At 38.6% G+C, this 23,367-nt stretch overlaps 1 protein-coding gene across 7 annotated transcripts in view; it reads left to right on the top strand.

The window, feature by feature from the left end:
* Positions 1–23,367, top strand: part of SNX24 (sorting nexin 24) — a 241,763-nt gene that overhangs the window by 127,908 nt on the left and 90,488 nt on the right. For 4 of the 7 annotated variants that reach the window (XM_077138818.1, XM_077138812.1, XM_077138813.1 and 1 more), the window contains exon 2: positions 15,049–15,132. In XM_077138818.1, coding sequence (XP_076994933.1) covers positions 15,070–15,132 — 63 coding nt within the window. In that variant the 5' untranslated portion in view covers positions 15,049–15,069. Of the gene's footprint in view, positions 1–1,590; positions 1,705–15,048; positions 15,133–23,367 lie in introns of all 7 variants that reach the window. The other 3 variants (XM_077138816.1, XM_077138815.1, XM_077138817.1) reach the window with 1 other exon arrangement.

Raw genomic sequence — 23,367 nt, 5'->3', positions numbered from 1 at the left:
GCAGTAGTCCAAGTTCCAAGTGTTGGCAGGACCGGGTTCCCTCCAGAGGTTCGGGGAAGGGTCTGTCCTCACCTCTTCTGCTTCTGGTGGCTCTGGCTGCTCCTTGTCTTACGACTGCATAGCTCTGATCCCGCCCCCACCTTCTCCTCTGCTTGTCTGTGTCTTTGTGTGTGTGTGTATGGCAGGCACCAGGAATCGAACCCGGGTCTCCAGCGTGGCAGGCGAGAACTCTGACACTGAGCCGCCATTGCCCATCCTGTGTCTTCTTTTATGTCTTATAAGGACCCTTGTTCCTGGATTTAGGGTCATCTAGAGAATCTACGATGATTTCACATCAAGGTCCTTAATTAATTACATCTGTAAAGACTCTGTCCAAATAAGGTCACATACAGTTTCCAGGGTGAGAATGTAAACGTATCTTTCTTGGGGCCACCATTTGACCTTGGCCTAGAAAGGCTCCCATATGAGCAGAAGCACTGAGGTAGGGGAGCATGCTCTGGGCAAGTGGTATTGGGAGTGCAGAAGAACTTAGGAAAGAGTCTGCTTTGACTGATTTCCTTTTTTTTTTTTTTGCATATTCATCATCATCATGATCATTTCTTAGAACATTTGCATCAATTCAGAAAAAGAAATAAAATGAAAACAGAGAAAAAAATTATATATACCATACCCCTTACCCCCCCTTTCATTGATCACTAGCATTTCAAACTAAATTTATTTGAACATCTGTTCCCCCTATTATATATTTTTATTCCTTATGTTCTACTCATCTGTTGACAAGGTAGATAAAAGGAGCATCAGACACAAGGTTTTCACAATCACACATTGACTGATTTCTTGAGGGGAGCTATGGAAAATAAGATTGGAAGGATGGGTTGGGGCAGATTCTCAAGACTTGAGAAGCAGGTGGTAGAAGAGTTGCTTTCTCTGCTGAGTGCATGGGCATATAAGTAGGAGAGAAGGTTTGTAGCTAAGTAATTTGGGAGAAGAACAGTGGATACTTTTGCTGCTCCATGTGATGAACTATTTCAGCCGTAAATCCATTCTTTGAGTAGCCTGTGTGGAAGGCGGTCTCCTGAAGGTCATGACACCCATTATCTCTTCCTGCTGGAGGCTTTGTAAACCTCTTCATAATTAATAATATTCCTTCCATTTCAAAGCATCTTATAAAGCACCAAGATACTTATTTTTCAACAAGTATGGCACACATTGTTTTGTCATTTACTGATGAGGATACTATGCCTCAAAGATTTAGAGTCTTGGCCAAGTTAGTAAGTGGCAGAGATCAAATTTATTTTTCTATTTTTATTCTTTCAAACCAGACCATAAAAGAGAGTAATAGAGCTCATATAGCATCTGTCTTCCAGAATGTTCAGTTGTTTTAACATAGTATGTGATTTATTGTCACAACAACTGAGGTAAGCAATGAACCAGTAGTAATTATTCAGATTTCAAAGAAAATCTAAGTCAAAGTTACATGATATTGAAACTAATGAAAAATTATGTAGCCAATCAACATGTATGACTTGTTATATTTGAGCACATTTTTTCTCTTACTCTAAATTGATTAATTGGTTTTGTGTCATGTAGATATAGCCCTAAGAGGAAAAGAAAAATGAAGACTTTTCATGATTAAATAGCCAGTCAAAGAGCTGCAGCAAAAATTACTGCATATTGTGGTCTAGACTGAAAACATGTACTTCTGTAAGTATCAATAAACTCAAGAAAATAATTCCCTTATAACCAGAAAGTTTAGAAATATTTATCAGGGATTGTAACAGTATTAGAGCATGCTGAAGTGAGACAGGTAGATGGAAAAAATTCCTCACCACATAAGTAAAAGGAAGAATCAAATTCATCTAGTACCTTCTAGAGCTAGAAGTTAATTGAACAGTTGCTGATTGCTTTTGAAAATCATGCTTCTAAATGACACATCTGTATCTCCATTTCCTGAGATATGAATTTTTTAAATAAACTTTTTATTTTGAAATAACTTCCAACTTATAGGACAGTTGCAGAAATAATACAGAATCCATATAGAGAAATCCAGCATGCACCCCCCCCCACACACACACCAAATTCATAATCTACCAATTTGTAACCTTTTTCCTTGATGTATGAATCTTAGACAACCTCCGTTATCTCTCTACCTGGAAAGAAATTTAGATTACTCCACCCATTCCTCCCCACACATACATTCCGTGTGCACTATGTGTATGAGTTAATTTCATCTATATTTTAAAGAGTAACTGCATAACTTTTTCAAGTTACAAAGTTGGCTACTTTGTAACTTGAACCTCTTTCTCTTGACCCATCAATTATCAACAGTATCCTTTGATAATCAATGAACCGATTATGTAAGATAGGTGGATGTGCACCCATTAACTTTCTTTAACCACCACCTCCTATCTTTTGCTAGTTGTGTCGTTATTTTTTTTTATACTGACAAAGTTTAAAGTCTTAACAATCTGTTCTATAAAAATAGATTTCTAATGGTGGCTCAGTGGCAGGGTTCTCACCTATCATGCCGGAGATCCATGTTCAATTCCCTGAGCCTGCCCATGCCAAAAAAAAAATTCTATGCTTTATAGAATGAGTCTAAAATACTGAGCATAATAATTAATGTTTCTAAAATTATAATTATATATATATTTATTTATATTTTCATTGTATAATCAAGAAGCGTGTTTGGAACTGTAGAGAAGGTAAGGTAGCTTTATAAATTAATAAATCTGTCTGCTCAATATAGAATATATAAAACATTATGTCAAACAGATTTTCTTTTCTTAGTCTGTAAACTACATCAGATCATGTTACATTGGTTTGCTTTATATTTGTACCTTTACATTGTATACAATTTTTTTTTCTTGGAGTTTTTACATACCTTTTTTCTTGATAGGAAAAGATAAATGCTTTAACCCTATCACTAAAATCATCCACCCTGTTATTTATAATTGGTATTAATCATACCTGTTCTTTCCATGAAGGCATTCTTCTTGAAACCCTCTATCTTCTGATTCTAATTTGAGTACTTTTTAAAAGATTGCAATTATAAGATTTTTTCCCCCTCATTTTAATTCTAGCTTAGGTCTACAGTTTTTGGCTTCTTTTTGTATTGGAATAAAATTGTTCTTTATTTTATCTTTACTGCTTATTTTACTCAAGAAGGAGAATAACACAGTGTTGAGTTTCAGTCTAGAGTTAGTATTTAGTGTATTTTGTTCTTATTGAACCAATATTAAAATATATTTTAAAGTAATATTTTAAGCTGTTAGTGTGTCATGTTTTTATCAGAGTCTTGGTACAGCAATGTATAATGATTTTAACTATTTAGGACCGTGGACTGAGAACTTTATCTGTATAGAAAATTCCCATCCCTACTTGACATCTGAGTTATTTATTGGATACTTTTAGCCTACTGTGAAAAGAAAACACATTACTTTTTTTGCTTTGGTTGGAAGTGAATAACATTGTAAGGTATAAGCTTCTAGAAAGAAGGGACCATTTCAATCTAGAATATGAGTTAAATCCTTCTTCAACTTAGGTTTATTTTATATCAGGCATGTTTCTGAAAATTTGGGTATAAACCCAAATTTTGAAATATTTTGTCATTAATTTCTGGTACAGTTTAAGAGATACTATTGTAGAGGAAAAAAATTGAGTCTGACATGCAATAAAAATCACATTTAAGAGCTGAGGAGAGACCCACCCACTCTGATCAAGACAACAGAGATGCTTCAGGGCTTCATTTCACCAGAGAAGCTTTGAACAACCATTAAGAATGGCAGAAACATCTTCCCCAAAGGTCCAGAAAGCAGTTCAAGGACTGCAATAAAAAGCCAAGCACTGAATCAAGGAAAAGGCTACTTAGAAGTGGTGAGATCTCATGGCAGGCTGGCTGGCCTCTACCCCACACTTCACTAGCTCACATGGAGCTAACCCGTACTCCCAGTGCAAATCCCTGGACCTGGGCTCCAGAGAGAACAGAGTCAGCCTCAGGCACGCACAGGGAGTATGTGGGTCTGGCCCACTCTGCCTAGTTGCGGCTTGATAGATGGCAGCTCACAAAACTGCCCTACAGGATGCTTGGGAGAACAGTAAAGTGACTGCCTGATGCAAGGGATTGCTTACTGTGGGACATACAACGCAGTACCCGGGACCATGAGAAAACTGTTTACTAGGTAAGGGGGGGACATTTGTATCCATCTAAACAGGGCTCCATCTGCATGGCCAAGACAAGAAATGGGCCAGAAGGATGAGCGTGTACTTACACTTTGGCCTCAAGCTATTATCTGAACTCATTGTATAGATAAGCCTACAACAGTCACATAGATTAATCTTCAAAGACTGGGAAAGGTATGTTCTTTTCTTCTTTTATTTTTTTGTTGGCTCCTGGTATTCAAGGAAAGCTCCGCTGTAATACCAGCTGGATACAACTTTAAGGAACAGATGCCTCAGAGTATAAATTTTAGCAGTAACATATTAAAATATCAAAATTCCTAGGTTTCAGCCAAAGATTACAAAATGCAGAAAGAAACAGGAAGGGACAGACCAGGTACAGGAGACTATTAAAACATTAGAAACATCAGTAAGGAGGATCAGACCTGGGACATTCCAAAGACTTTCAAAATGGCCCTAAATATTCTTACAAGCTAAAGGAAAACACGGACAAAGAACGAAAGGAGATCAGGGTAATTATAGATGAACACAGAGAGACACAGATTATGAAAAGCAACCAAACTGTACTGAAAATCATGCTAACAAAAAAAAAAACTCCTGGTTTAATAGCAGATTGGAATTAGCAGAAAAAATAATCGAAGTTAACTTGCAGGTAAGACAACTGGAATCATCCAGTCTGAGGAACAGAAAAAAGAAGTAATGCTGAGACGTGAACAGAGCCTGAGGCACCCGAGGGACGCCACCAAGTGTACCAGTACACGCTACGGGGGAGTTCCCGAAGGAGCAGAGAGATGGAGCAGAGAGGATATTCAAAGAAATAATGTCTGAGAACTTCCCAGATGTAGCAAAAGACATGCATATACATATCCAAGTTGCTCAGTGAACCCCAAACAGAATGCAACCCAAATAGATCCATATCAATACATATCATCAAACTGTCAAATACCAAAGACAAAGAGACAATTCTGAATGCTGTAAGAGAGAAGCAGCTTTGTCACATACGAGGGAGCCCCAGTAAGATTGACTGCCGATTTCTCAGACACTGTGGGCACAGGAAAGCAGTGGGATGATATATATATATTTTTTTCCATATTTTTTATTTAAGAAAACAATACACTTAGAACCACCAAAAAAAGGATATTAGTTAACTACAGGCATATTTAAATAAAGTACCCATATAATCATTGTAAAGCCAGTGTTTGCACAGTAAGTTTCATAAACCAATTTAAAATTAAGGCAACAAGGAAGAAAAATGTACATATTCGAATAGCAAGCTTCTTAAATTCTAAGTATTAAAACTAATTTAGATACCATTTGATAAGCTGTCACACCTGTGAATGTTCTCAGAATATCAAGTAGAAAGTGCTTACAAATATCTGCATTGCTATAGTAATGACTAGGATGATATATTTCAAGTGCTGAAAGCAAAAAAAAAAAAGCCAACCAGAAGTTCTGTATCTAGCAAAATTGTCTTTCAAAAATGAGGGAGGTATTAAGACATTCCTAAATAAATAAAATCTGAGGAAATTTGTCAACACTAGACTGGCCCTACAAGAGATGTTAAAGAGAGTTGTGCAGGTTGAATTGAAAAGATATTGGACAGTAGATCAAAGCTGCATGATGAATTAAGGACCTCCAGTGAGGAAAAAAAAAATGCCAGTACTATTGTATTTTTTGATTTGTAACTCGACTTTTTACTTCCTATAGGATCTAAAAGGCAAATGCATGAAATATAATGATAAATTAGTAGTTTTGAACTCATAGTGTATAAACATGCAGTTCGTGACAAGAACTACATAGATATGGGACAGAGAGATATAGGAACATAATTTGTGTATACCATTAAAGATAAGTTGGTATCTAAGCAAATGAGAATGTGTATAGACTTAGAATGTTAAATTTAAGTCCTATGGTTACTACAAATAAAGTATCAGAGAATATACAATCTTGTAGTGACAGAAATTAGATTACTAGTTACCTGGGACTGAGGGTGGGGAATGGGGAATTAATGCAAAATGGGTTTCTGCTTGGGGAGATGGGAAAGTTTGAAGAATGGAAGGTGGTGAGGATATTGCAATGTTGTGAATGTGATTAATTGATCTCTGTGAATGGTATGCTTGGCAATGGTTGAGATGTGAAAATTCATTTGTATATGTGTTCCCATGATTTTTTTAAATCATGAACAACTACAGACAATGATAATTATAGTACATGATCCTGGATGGAAGAGAAAAAGCCCAAAAGAACGTTTTTGAGACATATGAAAAAAATTGAATCTACACTGTAAGCTTTGTATCAAAGTTAAATTTGTTGAATTTGATATCTTCTTAAGGTGATTATATAAGTGAATATCCTTGTCTTCAGAAATGTACATGGCAGTATTAAGTGTTAAGGGGCATGATGCATATGACCTACACTTACGTGTTCAGAAAATGGAGTGACAGATACACAGATAGATGGATTGATAGACTGATAGAGAGAACAATATGGTGAGAGTTAGCAAAATGTTAAAATTGTGGATCTGGGTATTTGGGGGAATAGGGCCATATTGGAGTTCTCAGCATGCGGTTTGTTTTATTTTTTTAACTGCCCTGTAAGTTTGAAAGTATTCAAAGATTAAAAGTCTTTTAAAAATCTCATTTGAGAATCTGAAAATTCCCCTTTAAATAGCCCCCTTTTCCCTTTTCAGTTTGAATTCTATGGCCTAATCATGTTCCCAGAACTTGTGGCAAGAAGTTAGTGAGCTGAACAAATTGATTTGTGTTTCTTAAGCTAATCTAAATGGAAGCCTTAATGCACTCAGTTAGTTCCAGGAAGTTTCTCATGCTTTGTAGAGAGGCATTTATAGAAAGCTGTGAAGGCAAAGGTGTTTCTAGGAATAGAGTGCTAAATGCGTGGGTTGAATTACCATGCAATTTTATATAAGATAATTAGGATTAAAACATATGCTGGGCGGGCCACGGTGGCTCAGCAGGTAAGAGTGCTTGCCTGCCATGCCCGAGGACCCAGGTTCGGTTCCCGGTGCCTGCCCATGTAAAAACAAACAAACAACAACAACAAAAAACATATGCCACCATACACCTTGTCAAAATATACCTGATTAATTCCATTCCACTCAGCAGATTGGCTGAAATGTCTAATAGCCAGCATTGATAAGGATGAGCCAGGCATTCTCATGTCCTATTGGTGGCAGTACCACTTGGTACATTTGAGGGGAAAATTTGACAAAATGTTTGGTCATTTGTTCTATGGACATGTCTGCATTGGAACAAGGATGGTCATTCTGTTTTGTGTGTGTGTGCAGTAGAAAGTTTTAAATAACGTAATTTCCACTGTAGGGCTCAGATGAAATAAGTTATGACAATTCCTACGTAGGAGTGCTGTGTATCCAAGAATGGGATGAGTCGAAGTGTGCTGATAGATCAAGAAGTCCAAGATGGAATAAATGAAAAAATAAAATGATAAGACTCTATGGGGTGATTCTACTTGTGTAGAAAAGTAATAACTTCTATATGCCTGTGTACGTGCAAAGCTTAATGTATATAGACAGTTTTTGAAAGGATATTTAAGATGCCTCTTGAGTTAGCAAGAATTTATAAAAGTCTCTTTTGCAAAAGACAAACTGTTCAGTTTATATTCTTCTGTATTGTGTGATTTTTTTTCCATAAGCATATTATTTTTATACTAAATAACCCAAGCTAAGATTTGGAATCACTGATGAAAGGATAGTTGGTAGGTAGGGGTGGGGAGCATAGATCCTTTTAGGAGGTAATATACCCTTTTGCTCTAAAGAGCTGGATGCTTTTGATATAGACCAGTGTTCTGATAATAAATATTCTCCTGGCCCTTCTTAGGGGATGGAGAGCTGTACAGGCCGTAAGTAGCTAGGGGAAGAGATCTGCAAAGTGATTTCCAAGAGACTGAATTTTGAGTGGAGAATGGATAGAAGATACTGTCGTTACTTCAGAATGTTTCTGAGTTTCCCCACTTCCAAGAGTTTAGTTTTCCCAGTTGTTTTTGTTTATAAAAGCTGCCGGAATGCGATATACCAGAAATGGAATGGCTTTTAAAAAAGAAAATTTATTAAGTTGCAAATTTACAGTTCAAAGGCCGTGAAAATGTCCAAATTAAGGGAAGGTTATAAAAATGTTCAAACTAAGGTATATACAAGCTTTGGATCACTTTATAAAAACATGATTATCTACAGAAATAGAGAAATTTGCTATCAAATTTAACTTTGTTTTATACATAATGTGTCTTTTCTCTCTCTCTTATGGGTTTTAAGCAATTTGGTTATGATGTGTTTAGGGTCACCCCCACCCCCACACACACACCCCTCATGTTTCTTTTGTTTAATTCATTGATTTTCTTTTAGGTTTGTAGTTCCATCAAATTTGGAAAAAAGTCAGCTAGGATTTCTTCAACTATTTTTCTCTCTCTTCAACCTCCTTCTTCCTCATCTCTCTTTTCCTCTGGGGACTCCAGTTTCACAAGTATTTTTATTGTTTAGAGTTGTGATGTTCTTTTTATTTATTTATTTGAATCATTTTTCCTCTCAGTATTTCATTTTGGATAGTTTCTATTACTAATAGTTCAAATTCACAAATCTTTTCTTTTACAATGTCTGATCTAATGTTAATCCCATCCAGTGTATTTTTCATCATAGACATTGATTTTATCAACAGGACCCAGACCTGCTTTTTTTTTAATATCTTCCATTTTCCACTTATCATGATCAATCTTTCCTCTGGGTTCCTGAACATAAGAAATTACATTATAATAACTGATATGATGTTTTTGTCTACTAATTTTATCCTCTGTGTCATTTATAGATCAGGTTCAGTTGATCCAAAGCGGGTAGTCTCTTGCTTCCTCTTCCTCTTCAAACCACAGAAACATAGTCTGACAGTTCAGGAGGCCGGAGGCCTGAAATCCAGATATCAGCAGGACCACGTTCCCTCTGGAGGCTCTAGAGGAGGATCCTTCCTCACCTCCTCCTACATTCTGGTGGTTGCATGGTGCGTTGGCCTTTCCTTGGCTTGTGGATGCATCATTCTAGTTTCCACCTCCATCCCACATGCTCTCTTTCCTTTCTGTGTCTTTGCCCAAACTGCCCCCCCTTTTTAAGAAAGGCTGGCCCTAATCCATGAGGACTTCATTTGAACTTGATTCTGCTTACAAATGACACTATATTTAAATAAGGTCACATTCACTGGTACTGAGAATTAGGACCTCAGCATATCTTTTTGGGAGACACAGTTCAACCCATGACAGATGCTAAACACAGTTGAATTTACCTCCTGTAAAAAGTCTGAGTTTTTCCCCAAGAACCACTTCAGAGTTAAGTTTTGTTTAGGAACACCTTCTCAGCTCCTCAATATTTTGTGGAACCCTAATTCTGTAGTGTTCTGCCTGTTTCTCTTTCGAGGTGATTGTGTTAGATGGTGGGAAAGTGGTTGTATATAGCTGTCTAACATCGTTGAACTTACAGTATTCACTTTCTGTATATATGTTCTCTGAAGTGCAAATGTTAAACTTTCCTTGAATGAAGAGAGCATCTTCATTGTTCCAAAAAGAAAAACCCTATACCCCTGCTATTCCTTATACCCCTTGTTCTAGTTTGCTAGCTGCCGGAATGCAACACACCAGAGACAAATTGGCTTTTAATAAAAGGAGATTTATTTTGTTAGTTTGTTAGTTCTTCAGAGAAAAGGCAGCTAATTTTCAACTGAGGTTCTTTCTTACGTGGGAAGGCCCAGGGTGGTCTCTGCTGGCCTTCTCTCCAGGCCCCTGGGTTCCAACAACATTCTTTCTGCATCTCCAAAGGCCTGGGCTGAATGCTGAGATGAGGTATGCTGAGCTGTTTGGGCTGTGCTAAGTTGAGCTCTCTCATTTAAGCATCAGCCAATTAAGTCAAACATCATTCATTGCAGCAGGCACGCCTCCTAGCCGACTGCAGATGTAATGAGCAACAAATGAGGTTCAGTACCACTGGCTCATGTCCACAGCAACAGAACTAGGTACCTTCACCTGGCCAAGTTGACAACTGAATCTAACTACCACACTCCTCTATTATTGACACTTGGCTTTGGTGTGGTACCTTTGTTACAACTGATGAAAGAATTTAGAATATTACTGTTAACTATAGCCCGTACTTTGTATTAGTTGTATTTGTTCCCCTATACTACGCTTGTGATACCAATATCCATTTATTCTTGTTTGTGGAAGAATGTTCTTATATTCATACTATTAACCTCGGTCATCATTCGCAACAGAGTTCACTCTGTTACACAGGCCCGTGTTTTATCCTCTAGCTTTCCAGTTCGTGGCATACACAACCCTAAACTTCCCCTTTCAACCACAGTCACACCCATGATTCAACACTTCCTTAATTACACTTACGTCCCCCCATCACCTCTACCCATTTCCAAACATTTACCATAACCTTATTAAAAATTCTTTACAAATTGAGCATCAGCTCTCCATTCTTGGCACGCATTCTATCTTCTGGTAACCTGTACTCTAGATTTTAATTCTGTGAGTTTGCTCATTATTATTAGTTCATATTAGTGAGACCATGCAATATTTGTCCTTTTGTGTCTGACTTCGCCTCACATAATGTCCTACGGTTCATCCACGTTGTCACATGCATCTGGACTTCATTCCTTCTTACACTAATACTCCATCGTGTGTGTGTATATATATACCACATCTTGTTTACCCATTTATCAAGTGATGGTTTGGCAGTTGTGGATAATGCTACTATGAACATCAGTACACAAATGTCTGTTTGTATCTCTGCTTTCAGTTCTTCTGAGCATAAACACAATGGCAGGGTTGCCAGATCATCTGGCAGCTCTGTACTTAGCTTCCTGAGGAGCTGCTCAGCTGTCTTCCTCAATTGCTACACCATTCTGCATTCCCACCAGCAGTGAATGAGTGTTCCTTTTTCTCCATATCCTCTCCAACATTTATAGTTTTCTCGGTTTTTTTTTTAATTAAATAATGTCCGTTCTAGTAGGTATGTAATCATAACTCTCATTGTAGTTTTGATTGCGTTACCCTAATAGCTGTTGAGCACCTTTTAATGTGCATTTTAGCCACTTGTATTTCCTCTGTGGAAAAGTGTCTATTCATATCTTTTGCCCATTTTTGAATTGGGTTGTTTATCTTTTTATTGTTGGAGTTGTAGAATTTCTTTATATATTCTGGGTAGTAAACTTATATCGAGTATGTGGTTTCCAAATATTATCTCCCATTGAGTAGGCTGTCTTTTCACTTTCTTGATGAAGTCCTTTGAAGCACTGTTGAATAACAGTGGTGACAGTGGGCTTCTTGTCTTGTTGCAGATCTTAGAGGGAAAGCTTTCAGTCTTTCACCATTGCATATGATTTTAGCTGTGGGTTTTTCATCTGTGTCCTTTATCAACTTGTCTTCCTGCTTCTTTTTGATTGGATGCTTGGCCTTGCGAATTTTATGTTTTTGGATGCTAGATATGATTATATTCCTAATAATTATTGCACTATGTTATGGGATGCAGTTAAGTAACTTGGAAGAAGTTGGTCTTTTTAGGTTTGGGGTTTTTTTTTTTTTTTTTTTTTTTGGACTAAAACAGCATTTAATCTAAGGCTAATTTTGCCCCACTACTGAGGCAACATCTTTCTGAGCATCCCAAGTAATGCCACATGAATTATGCAGTTTTCTACCTTGGCTTTTGGAAACAGGTACTACTCCCAGTCCCTATGTGACCTAAAGGCAGTTTCCTTTAATCCTCTACCTGCCCTCAGGTAGTTTCCCCCTCCCCTCAACTGAATACTGCAGGGGCATCCTTGAGAGATCTCAGCTCTCTGCGTGCAGCCCACTCTTCTCCGATATACTGCCCTGCATACTCTAACCACCTTGGCTTCCCCTCATTTATAGCATTGTCTCCTCAATGTAGGTGATCCCTGGGACCTGCCTGGGTTCCTTCCCTTTGCTGGGGGCTGGAAATATCCCAGGCAGTAAGCTGGTGTAAGCGTGGGGTCGCTTTGTTTCCTAGCTCTCAGGGATCACTGTCCTTTGTTGCCTGATGTCCAGTGCCCTGAGAGCCATTTTCCACATGTTTTGTTCAGGTTTTATTTGTTTCACATGGGAGGGTGAATCTACTCCTTATTACTCCATCCTGGCCAGAAGCAGAAATTACTCTGGTCCAGCCTTTAACTTTAAAAACATTTAAAAAAAAGAATGGAAACAGTCCTTGTCTGCCATCTCTCAGTCTCACATACTAAAGGCAAACACTTTAAACTCTTGCCTTTTTCCTAGTACTTACCTCTGGATTTTATACTTTTCATCACCTGTCTGCTCAGGGAGACCCTCCCTGGTTCACTGGATAAAGTAGCACCTTCGTCAATCTGTCTTCTTCCTATGATGTGTCATTCTTCAGAGCACTCGTTTCTTAACCTCATTTTATTTGTTTGTGTAGTCATTGTCTGCCTGCCTCATCACACAGGAGGGCAGCTCCATGAAGGCCAAGTGCTTCTGTGCACTGCTGAATCTCCAGAGCTTTGACCAGCTCCTAAGGGCACATTGTAGTTCCTTAGTAAATGTCTTTTGAATGAATGAATGAACGGCAGGCAGTGTGGTGAGTGCTTTCCAAACATCGTCCCTGTGATGTGACCACCCAATGAGTTACATAAGAACTACTGCAAGTTTCCCAAGGGAGAAAGGCAGGAAAAGGGTATTCCAGGCATCAGGGCCAATGTAAGTCAGAAGCAGAGAGACTGAAAGGAAACGAAAGTCTTGTATGGTACTTAGGAAAATGAGATTTGTTTAATTCACTCCATTTCTTGTTTCACTTTGCCATGGAAATACGGATTAACCAAGTTCTTTTCCAAGATGTTTTCCTAGAATTTACAAGAAAAAAATCTTAAAATTAGGTATGTTGTGTATTTTTTACATGGTAACATAATAAAAATGTTAGAATTAAAACTTATAAACACTCTCCTTAGTTAAGAATATGGTGTGTGAGTGTGTGCACGTGCAGCCTTCTCCCCGTCCTTTCTCGTTCACCCAGTGAACTTTAGTGCCTGTGAAAAGTGACTGTGGAACTTGGTAATGGACCTGCCTGGTCGATAGAAGGAGTGGCATCCCCTGAGGCACCCACTGTGCAATGTGTCTTATCCCTGAATTCAGGAGGGGCACTTTGAGGAGGATGGCCCAGCAGGCTGAACCTCCCTGAGTCTTCAGCTTTCTCCTCCTATCTGTTCTGTAGAAAACATGCCAATTAGACTGGTGGTTTTTGTGAGGAAGCCTCCAGGAACTGGATCCAGATCACACATTCATTTATTTCATACAGCTCTGCAGATGGTAACTACTTTCATCGTCACCGTGTTGTCCTGATTTAAATCTGGGACCTGACCCTTAAAAGGGGGCTCTGTATCTTCAGCCCAAGCCTCCGAATTGAAGTTGTGCTTCTCTTGTCTGTTTTTCAGGGTGTTTTTGTGATTCTATTGCTGGCTGAGTAATTGAAGAAGAATAATTTTCTTTGGTGAATTAGTAAACAGAATTGTTTTCTAAAAAATAATGTCCATGTATTTGGGTGTTTGAAGCACCTGCCTAAGGTTTTAGAAGAAAATACTTCTGCTGATTCACCAAGGAAAAGTATTTATTTAGGAGTATTTCTTGTGAAATTAAATGTTGATATAAGATATTAAGTTGGTAAAATTGGCAACAGAAGATTTTTGTTTCTGATTCAAAGAAGCACAAAAATGCAGCCATCCTTTATGTTTGATGACATGTTTTTGGTTTTCTAAAGTAGATGTATTTACATATGTCACAGATATATAGGTGTAAGTGATGTGTTTTCAGAATTGAAGTGTATAACCTTATATCTCGTATGTTAAAATTAAGAAGTTCTTATTTTTAGGGTTAAAGCATGTCTTTAATGCTTTTAGTGTCATATGACCTCAACTTTAGTTTTTATTCAGAAAGGTAATTGAAACAGGAAATCAGTCTTACTAAGTAATCGGACAATATTCCTTCACCTTGGTGCTTTGCAAACTCTTATACAGCAAAACAGGAGTCAGCCAAGATGCTGGAAATAACCAAGCACCTTTTCTTTAGTTTCTGCCAAGCGCCCTCCCCTACCCCACCTTAATATTGTATTTTCATGAGCATTTCACAATATTTCTCATCTCTTGTTCCCAGTCTTGACCCACTGACCTAGGAATCAAGAAAATGTCATGTTAGTGCCTACTAATTAGTGCACCCAGAGAGCCTTTTTATCTGGCCTTTCAACCTTCTGGAGGTAGGAACACAAGCTGTCACTCACATCATGCAGGGAAAATGAACCTTTACTACATTTTCTCTGCCTTGCAAACAGCAGGATCAGCCAGCTGAGACTAAGAGATGAATATGCAGGTTAGGAAGAAATTAACCTAAAATGCACTACTGCTTGCATGATCGTCTTAAAGATGCCACAGTGCTGCTGCTGGCATTGAAATACCCATCATGGAATGCCCACGTGCCTGGGATTTTTACCAGAGTATTGCTGTCGTCTTACACTCTTATCTCAATGTCATCCCGTTCACTAGGCAAAGTAATAATTTTAAGCAAGAAATATTCCTTTATTAAAAAATTAAGGGACATTTTAACGCATTTAAGTTTCTGTTCCTCTTAGGTTTGCTGACAACATTGTATTTTGTTCCTGAGCATTTGGTTTGAGCACTCATTAATCAGTGCTGTTGGGCCCGGGTCTCCTGAGCCTGCTGGGTTTTGGGGGATCAGCTACTGTAATTAAAGGGCTGAAATATATCATGGTCACTAACTTACCACATAAGACAATAGAGGTTTTTGAACTGGTGGAATTAATCTTTTCAATTTTTTCCTCAGGTGTTTAAAATAGAAGTGCTAATGAATGGAAGAAAACATTTTGTTGAAAAAAGGTACAGCGAGTTCCATGCCTTGCACAAAAAGGTAACCTTTTTTTTTTTTCTTTTCTCTGTATGGCAGCTGGTATAATGTTACGACTGCTTTCTGTGGTTCTTAAGATAATTGGTATTTCTTGAAACAGTATAGTTTCTTTTTCTGCGCAGTAGATCTTGTTTTAAAAAATCATTTTGTCCTTTAAAGATATGCTTTCTGGTTAGGTGGTTTTTTGTTGGGATCTTTTACAAGTATGTCAGACATTAGGCTGCAGGCTATTTTGCTGTGTACCACACTGGGCATTGGAGGTTCCGAAAGAATAAGATTAGACAGTTGTTTTATTGATGAAATATACTTAGTGTCCTTTAAAAGAGAAAGTTACCACACAAATGATCACTGTACAAGAACGAATATGTTACTGATACTTGCATGTACCTGGAAAAGATAATATGCATGTATATACATATGCAAGGGCTGTTTGGGAAAAACATGAAAAAGGAGACTCTCAGCCTTCTTTTGAATTGTAAAGGGCCACTTTACAAGACTGAATTTTGACGTAAAGTTCTCTTACGTCGGGGTGGGGGTGTGGTGGATTTCTGGGCATAAATGATGTGATCATGTGTTTAATCTGTATTAAAAGTTCTTTAGCCTTTTTTTTTTTTAAAATTAAGCTTCCCCAGGTGTTTTTTTTTTTGGACAGGAGAATAGAGAATTAAGTATAAACTTTAAGAGAATATTATTGAGAAATTAGTGAAACTGTTTTAACACTTTTCTGTTAAAACAGCAGAGGATAATTTACATTTCATTCTCCAATTAAAATTCTGTTTAAAGTCACATTTTTACATCCAAAAATTAATATGGTTGAATATAGATATTTTTTTCGCCCAGTTTTGCCCACCAGACTTCACAAGAGTACAAACCTGAGGGTCTCCGAGAGGTCTGGGCACCTGGGCCTCTCGTTTTTGTCTCATCGAGTCCAGTGTTTGCTTCCTTGTTTTGGGAGAACATTCGGATGCCAGGGGGGTTTCTGCCAGCTCCAAGGTGGAATCAGGTCCCTCCAGTGTGGTTAAAGCCTCCGCCTTGCCTCTGTCCTCCCTCACCTGCCTCTGATAACCCAGGTCTGGGCTTGGCAGCCTGTCATATGAGAACCTCCTTCCTCACCTCCAAGTCAGCAGCCAGTGCTGCATGACCCCAGATGCAGCCCCGCTGTCCCCGCAGGCACGCAGGGACCAGCTCCAAGGGAGGCACGGCTGGGTGACACCAGTGAGGCCCGTGGTGAGCTGGCGGCTGCCTGTGCTACAGTGGCAAGGGCTGTCCACCCTGTTCTCGGCTCTGTACCATTTTCTTCCTTCTGCACAAGAGGACCTCTTCCCAGTGACTCTTAGAGGCTGGTGTGTTTAGATCGTCAAGAGCAGAAACAATCCTGAGATTTTCTGAGCGTCACGCTTCTCTTCGTGTCTGCAGCTCTGGTGTTTGTTGTAGCTAGTCTTATAATTGTATAATCAAGTTTACCAGAGTTAATGGAGTAAAATGTATCAAATGTCTCAATTTTTGCCTACTTTTATCAGCCTTGTTAAAATATTTGAAACGTCTTTACAGGGACACAGTGATAAAAATAACCTTCTGGGGCAGTGTATTTAGTTGGGTACAGGATCTAATCTTACATATCGCAGAATGGAAAGTGAATCCTGGAAGTCTCCTTTTCTTGCTCCATGTGGTTGTATCAGAATTGGGGCAGAAAAGGTAACTATGAAATGCAATTATAGCAAGGTATAAAAATATAATATAACGTTGTAATCTTCACTGTAAATTTTGTGTTAGGAAGGATAGAAACGAGCAAAATTTTAATCAGAATGCACACACTTTAATAACTGCTGCGGCCCCATCTTGCAGCCTTAACCTTTTAATTGACATTTTAGTACCCTCAGCTTCCATATTTGAATTTTGTGCATTGCGTAGAATGCTATATATTTACTTTAAATATTTTTATTTTAAATGCTGTTAAACATACTCATTTAATTTTCTTGAAATTTTCAACTTTTTCTCTGGGGTATCTGGTTTTCTCTGTTACCAGTATCCTGAGTTTTCTTATAGTTTGTCTTCTATTATCTCATGTGTTAAAAGTGTTTAGCAAGTACCTCTATGTTGATTCTAAAATAATGTATGAACTCTTAACAACTGCTTTGCACCTAATGATAAACATATAGCTGTTCTCTGTGCACCACACACAAAAATGCCTCCTGACTGACAGTGAAGCAAATTTTGAAGCAGAAGCTAAAATAATTACCTATGTTAATGGTTTTTTGTTTATCTGAAGAAATCTGCTCTTCTAATAAAATTGTTATTTTTCTTTTAATTTCTTTTCTTGCCGTGTTTTTTTTTTTAAACCAATGCTACTATGATAGCCGTGTTCATGTGGTGGAAACTATGGTGTAGAAGTTAAAGAGCATAAACGGTGGGACCAGTATGACACCGAGCCTACCTTTGCCTTTTCCTATCTGAGTTCTTAGAGCAGGTTAGTGGTCTTTCTGTGCATTGGATTTCTCATTTGAAGCCTTGGAACAGAGAGCACTAACTTCATAGAATTGTAAGTGCTCCCCCTGCCTCCAACCAGGTGTGCTTGTGCCCCACTGCAGCCATATAATTTACCATTTTAAATGGCAGTCCTTGAAAACAGTGTTACCTCTGAAGGCCCCAAATCATGCGTATGGGGAAGCACCTTCCCTGCGTTGCAAAACTGCTGAACATAGCTGATGTATCTTCCCAGCAGTTTTCATTCAGTTACAGCCTTCCAACTTAATTTACAGAAGTTTCGCTGAAAATATGGTGCTGCTGGTTCCTATTTAAATGAACTGTTCTCATTTTTATTATTGCCTACTTTTGGCTTGAGATTGCATTCGCTTTCATTTAATTTAATGATGCACTTATTTCAGAGGAACCAAAAACTGCTATACAGGCTCCAACCAGGAGTACAGCCCCTGTACTGTCTCAGGGGGGGACCCTGAAGGAATACGAGGGACACTCTGGGGTAAAAGACTGGATCTTCCTCAAGGGCCCCCAACTTTATTTCTTAAACTTACTTTTTCTCTCTCTTTTTTATTCATGTGTTTGGGAAGAAATATTCCTGATCCTTTCCATGGAAGATGGTTCCTATAATAATGAGTATGCTCCCTGATCTGTCTGAAGTAAATTCTCTATAAACTCTTCTAATTGTATAAAAAGGAAAAGGGAGTGGTCACTCCAGGAAAGGGGATTGTGTTTGTGGGTATCGTGGAGTCTGGTAGCTATCTGCATGGATCAGACGGGCTGTTTGGCTGGTCACTGCATGGTCAGACAGTTAATCATCAGATGGAGTGGCACAGGGGTATTTATCTTGTAAGCAGCTGAGCCCTGCTGGAAACATATTGTCTCAGGTTTGTCTCTCCTCATCTAAAGCAATTCATTACTCACTTACAAGTGCTGTCACAGCAGCTATGATGATCGCCTTCCTCAGGACTCTTGGCATAAATAAAAAAGGAAAATGTTTTCAGTGCTGGATCTTTCAGATTAATAAAAAAGGAGAGAAAGACAGATCATGGAATCTGATTTGACTCAGACTTCAGAATTGGTTTTCTATTCTGAAATAAAAGAACGTTTGTAACTGACTAATATTTTTAAAGGAAGTTTCTTTATGTTTACATTGAAACATAATAAGCTTATTTCCACAGAATGATTTAGGATTTTTGGCTTTATTCTTGTTTGAGAAATACCTCAAATAGTGTCGAGATGAGATATAAATCTGTCGTTCCCTTCCAGGCAATCATTAATTCTTCCTCTTTCCCTTCTGCATTATCAATTTTCCCCTCCATGCTGGATCGTTCTCATTAGTGAATGAACATGTGGTGATATTTCCTATTTAAAAAAATAAAACCTTCCCTTCCCCCTGTGGGGGCCTCCTTATGGTTACCGTTTGCTGTCCTTGTTCATTGTGACTCCATGAAAGAGGAGCCTCTTTCTCACTTCCCATTCTCTCTTGGCCCAGTGCTTTTGACTTCCCATCAGTATTTCACCTAGTCTGGTCACGTCCCCCTTCTGGAAACACTTTTCTAACCGAACTTACTGTTTTACCTCCTATCCCACGGATTACCCTGCTTCTCTCCTCTGCCTCTCAGAGTTTGATGTCTCAGACCAATTCCAAGTTCATTCAGACAGAATTCCTTTCCTTGCAGTGTAGGCCTGAGGTCCCTGTGTTCTAGCTGTGGGCCAGGCCAGTGCTCAGCTCCTAGGGCCACCCTCAGGTCCTGGCCATGTCCCCTCTCCCATGATGGCAGCTTTGCTTCTTCAAAGCCAGCAGCCTGCAACCTGCAACCTATAATGTAACATTATCATGGAGTGACTGTCTCATCACCTGTCATATTACAGAACTTAATCGAGGGAGTGACTGTCTCGCTATATTCACAGCTTCTCACCATACTCGGGGGGAGTATACATACAGAGTATGTATACCAGCGGAGGGAATTTTAGAGTTCTGTCTACCGTAGCCCTTTTCCCCTTCAGTACTTCCCTCCCAGCATCTTCTCTCATCCAGCTCCATGGTTCTAAATTCCCTTTATATATTCTGGCTCCCAGATTTACTGACTCATATCTAACTGCCTTATCATCATCTCCGCTGGGATGCCCATTGGGCAATTCTGACTTACAGTCACCAAAACAGAACAGCCGATTCCTTTATGGTAGAACATCTTTGGTTAGCATAGAAGAAACTTGACTGGGTTTCTTAAACAAATAAGGAATTTACTGTTTCGTGTTACAAGAAAACTAATGGCAGATGCTCCAAGGTTGATGCAGCAATTCTACAGTATCCAGGATCCAGGTATCCTCTGCCTTCCCCCCTCACCATCCTTGCCTTCGCTTGTGGCTCTCACCCTTTTGTTTATGTGGCAGCTGTTCCACCAGGCATTGTACGTTTCTGGCAGGAATGTTTCTTTTTATTAGGGAAGTAGGGGGCCCTACCCAGTAGACTTTGTAGGACATTTCACTAATAAAACTGTGTGGCATACCTACTCTAGTGACAAGGGAGCTTGGGAAGTCAAGATTTTAGCTTAGCACATTGGTACTCTGGATGACTTTGGGAATTTATTTCTTTCTTTATTTTTGATCTATTTCTTTTTGTTTAAGAAATTTTTAAAAAAATTTTTATTGAGAAATCTTCACACACATGCATTCCATACATGTGGTGCAATCAGTGGCTCACAATATCATCACCAAGTTGTACATTCATCACCATGATCATTAGAATATTTGCACCATACCAGAAAAAGAGATAAAAAGAAAAAAGAAACAGCTCATATTAAAGCATACATCTTACCTCTCCCTCTTATTGACCACTAGTATTTCCATCTACCCAATTTGTTTTACCCTTTGTCACTCCTATTATTTATTTATTTTTATCCATATTTTTTTTTTACTCATCTGTCCATACTCTGGATAAAAGGAGCATCAGACACATCCAAAGGTTTTCACAACCACACAGTCACATTGTAAAAGTTATATCTTTATACAATCATCTTCAAGAATCAAGGCTACTGGAACACAGCTCAACGTACTTTCCCACACCCACTCCAACACACCATAAACTAAAAAGGTGGTATCTATATAATGCCTAAGAATAACCTCCAGGATAACCCCTCGACTTTGTTTGAAATCTCTCAGCCACTGAAACTTTCTTTTGCCTCATTTCTCTCTTCCTGGTTTTGATCCAAAAGGCTTCCTCAATCCCTTGATGCTGGGTCCTGACTCATATCAGGAGTTCTGTCCCACGTTGCCAGGGAGATTTACACCCCTGGGAGTCATGTCCCATGTAGTGGGGAGGGCAGTGAGTTCACCTGCAGAATTGGCTGAGAGAGAGCCCACATATGGACAACAAAAGAGGTTCTTTGGGGGTGACTCTTAGGCCTGATTTTAAGTAGGCATAGCCTATTCTTTGCAGGGTTATGTTTCATAGGGGCAAACCCAAAGATTGAGGGCTTGGCCTATTGATTTGGTTGTCCCCACTGCTTGCAAGAATATAAGAAATAACTCCAGATGGGGAAGTTGATTATTTCCTCCTCTTTCCTCAGTCTCCCAAAGGGACTTTTCAAGTATTTCTTTATTCACTGCCCAAATCACTCAGGGATTTATCGGGGCATCACACTAACCTGAACAAACCAACAAGAGCTCACACCCTATTCAAGATTTGATTTTCAACTGAACTGACTATACAAGTTAAATTAAGAAATGCATTAACCAAAATATAAATTTTGCATCTCTTCCTTTGGTCTCACACAGAAGTTTTAAAATATGGACCATATCATCTTTTACCCTGTGTTCTCTTTACCATTTTCTTGTCCCAATCAGCAACCCTCATATCTCTAGTTGGAGTCTGATTCCTTTTTCAACTTTTTAAACATTTCCTATATGTTTAAAAAGTATTTCCTATACTGCTGCCTTTCATAGCTTCAGAGTTCTTACTCTGAGTAAGTTAGTTCATATTAGTGAGTATTTGTCCTTTCGTTTTTGCTAATCTCACTCAGCGTAATGTCCTCAAGGTCCATCCATGTTGTTACATGCTTCATGAATTTATTCTGTCTTACAGCTGTGTAATAGTCTATCGTGTGTATATACCACAGTTTATATGCACTTGTTTAGCTGCTCACTGTTAATGGACATTTGGGCTAGTGTTCTGTCTTATGGCAATCGTAAATAATACTGCTATAAACATTGGTGTGCAAATGTCCATTTGTGTCCTTGCCCTCAGGTCCTCTGAATATATATCTAGTAATAGGATTGCTGGATCGTATGGCAATTCTGTACGTAGTTCCCTGAGGAACAACCAAACTGCCTTCCAGAGTTTGAACACTTTACATTCCCACCAACAGTGGATTAAGTGTGCCTCTTTTTTCACATCCTCTCCAGCACTGGTCACTTTCTGTTCTTTTAATAATGACCATTGTAGTGAATGTGAGATATCTCATTGTAGTTTTGATTTTCATTTCCCTAACAGACAGTGAAGATAAACATCTTTTCATGTGCCTTTTAACCATTTGTATTTCCTCTTCTGAAGTGTCTTTTCATGTCTTTTGCCCATTTTTTAAAACCCCATTTTGTTGTTGAGTTAGACTCTCTTTATATATTCTGGATATTAAACCCATTATCTGATATATGATTTCCAAATATTGTCTGCCATTGTGGGACTGACTTTTTACTTTCTTGGCAAAGTTCTCTGATGCACACAAGTGTTTGATTTTTTAAAAATTCTTATTTATTTATTTATTTTTGTTGTTGTTGTTGTATTCAAATGTTTAATTTTAAGGAGTCCCCATTCATCTATTTCTTTTTTCGGTGGTCGTGCTCTGGGTATAACTTCTAGGAAACTGCCTCGAATTACAAAATTTATATTTCCCTACACTTTCTTCTAAAAATTTTTTGCTCTTAGCTCTAATATTTAGATCTTTGATCCATTTTGAGTTAATTTTTGTATAGGGTGTGAGATATGGATCATCTTTCATTCTTTTCCATATGAATATACAGTTCTCCAAGCACCATTTATTGAAGAGGCTGCTTTGTCCCAGGTGGGTTGGCTTGACTGCCTTATCAAAGATAGTTGTCCGTAGATGAGAAGGTCTCTTTCTGAACATTCTATTCTATTCTATTACATTGGTCAGTATATCTGTCTTTATGCCACTACCCTGCTGTTTTGACCACAGTAGCTTCATAGTATGCATTAAAATCAGGTAGTGTGAGACCTCTGTGCTGGTGTGAAAGGATGTATGTACCCTAGAAAAGCCATGCTTTAATCCTAATTCCATTTTGTAAAGGCAGCTGTTTCTTCTAATCCCTATTCAGTACTGTAATCATCTCCCTGGAGATATGACTCAATCAAGAGTGGTTGTTAAAATGGATTAGATAGAGATGTGACTCCACCCATTCAGGTGGGTCTTGATTTGTTTACTGGAATCCTATAAAAGAGGAAATATTTTGGAGAATGAGAGAGATTCTGAGAGCAGAGAATAATATAGCCAAAAGAAGCAGATAGTTCACCAGCCAGTGACCTTTGGAGATGAAGAAGGAAAACACCTCCTGGGAGCTTCATGAATCAGGAAGCCAGGAGAGAAAGCTAGCAGATGATGCTATGTTCACCATGTGCTCTTCCAGATGAGAGAGGAACCCTGACTGTGTTCACCATGTGCCTTCTCACTTGAGAGAGAAACCCTGAACTTCATCGGCCTTCTTGAACCATGGTATTTTTCCCTGGATGCCTTAGATTGG

This window comes from Tamandua tetradactyla, chromosome 21 (assembly GCF_023851605.1).
Source record: "Tamandua tetradactyla isolate mTamTet1 chromosome 21, mTamTet1.pri, whole genome shotgun sequence".
In the NCBI taxonomy this organism is placed as follows: domain Eukaryota; kingdom Metazoa; phylum Chordata; class Mammalia; order Pilosa; family Myrmecophagidae; genus Tamandua; species Tamandua tetradactyla.
The sequence above is the reverse complement of the archived record's forward strand: the minus strand, read 5'-3'. Positions and strand labels throughout refer to the sequence as shown.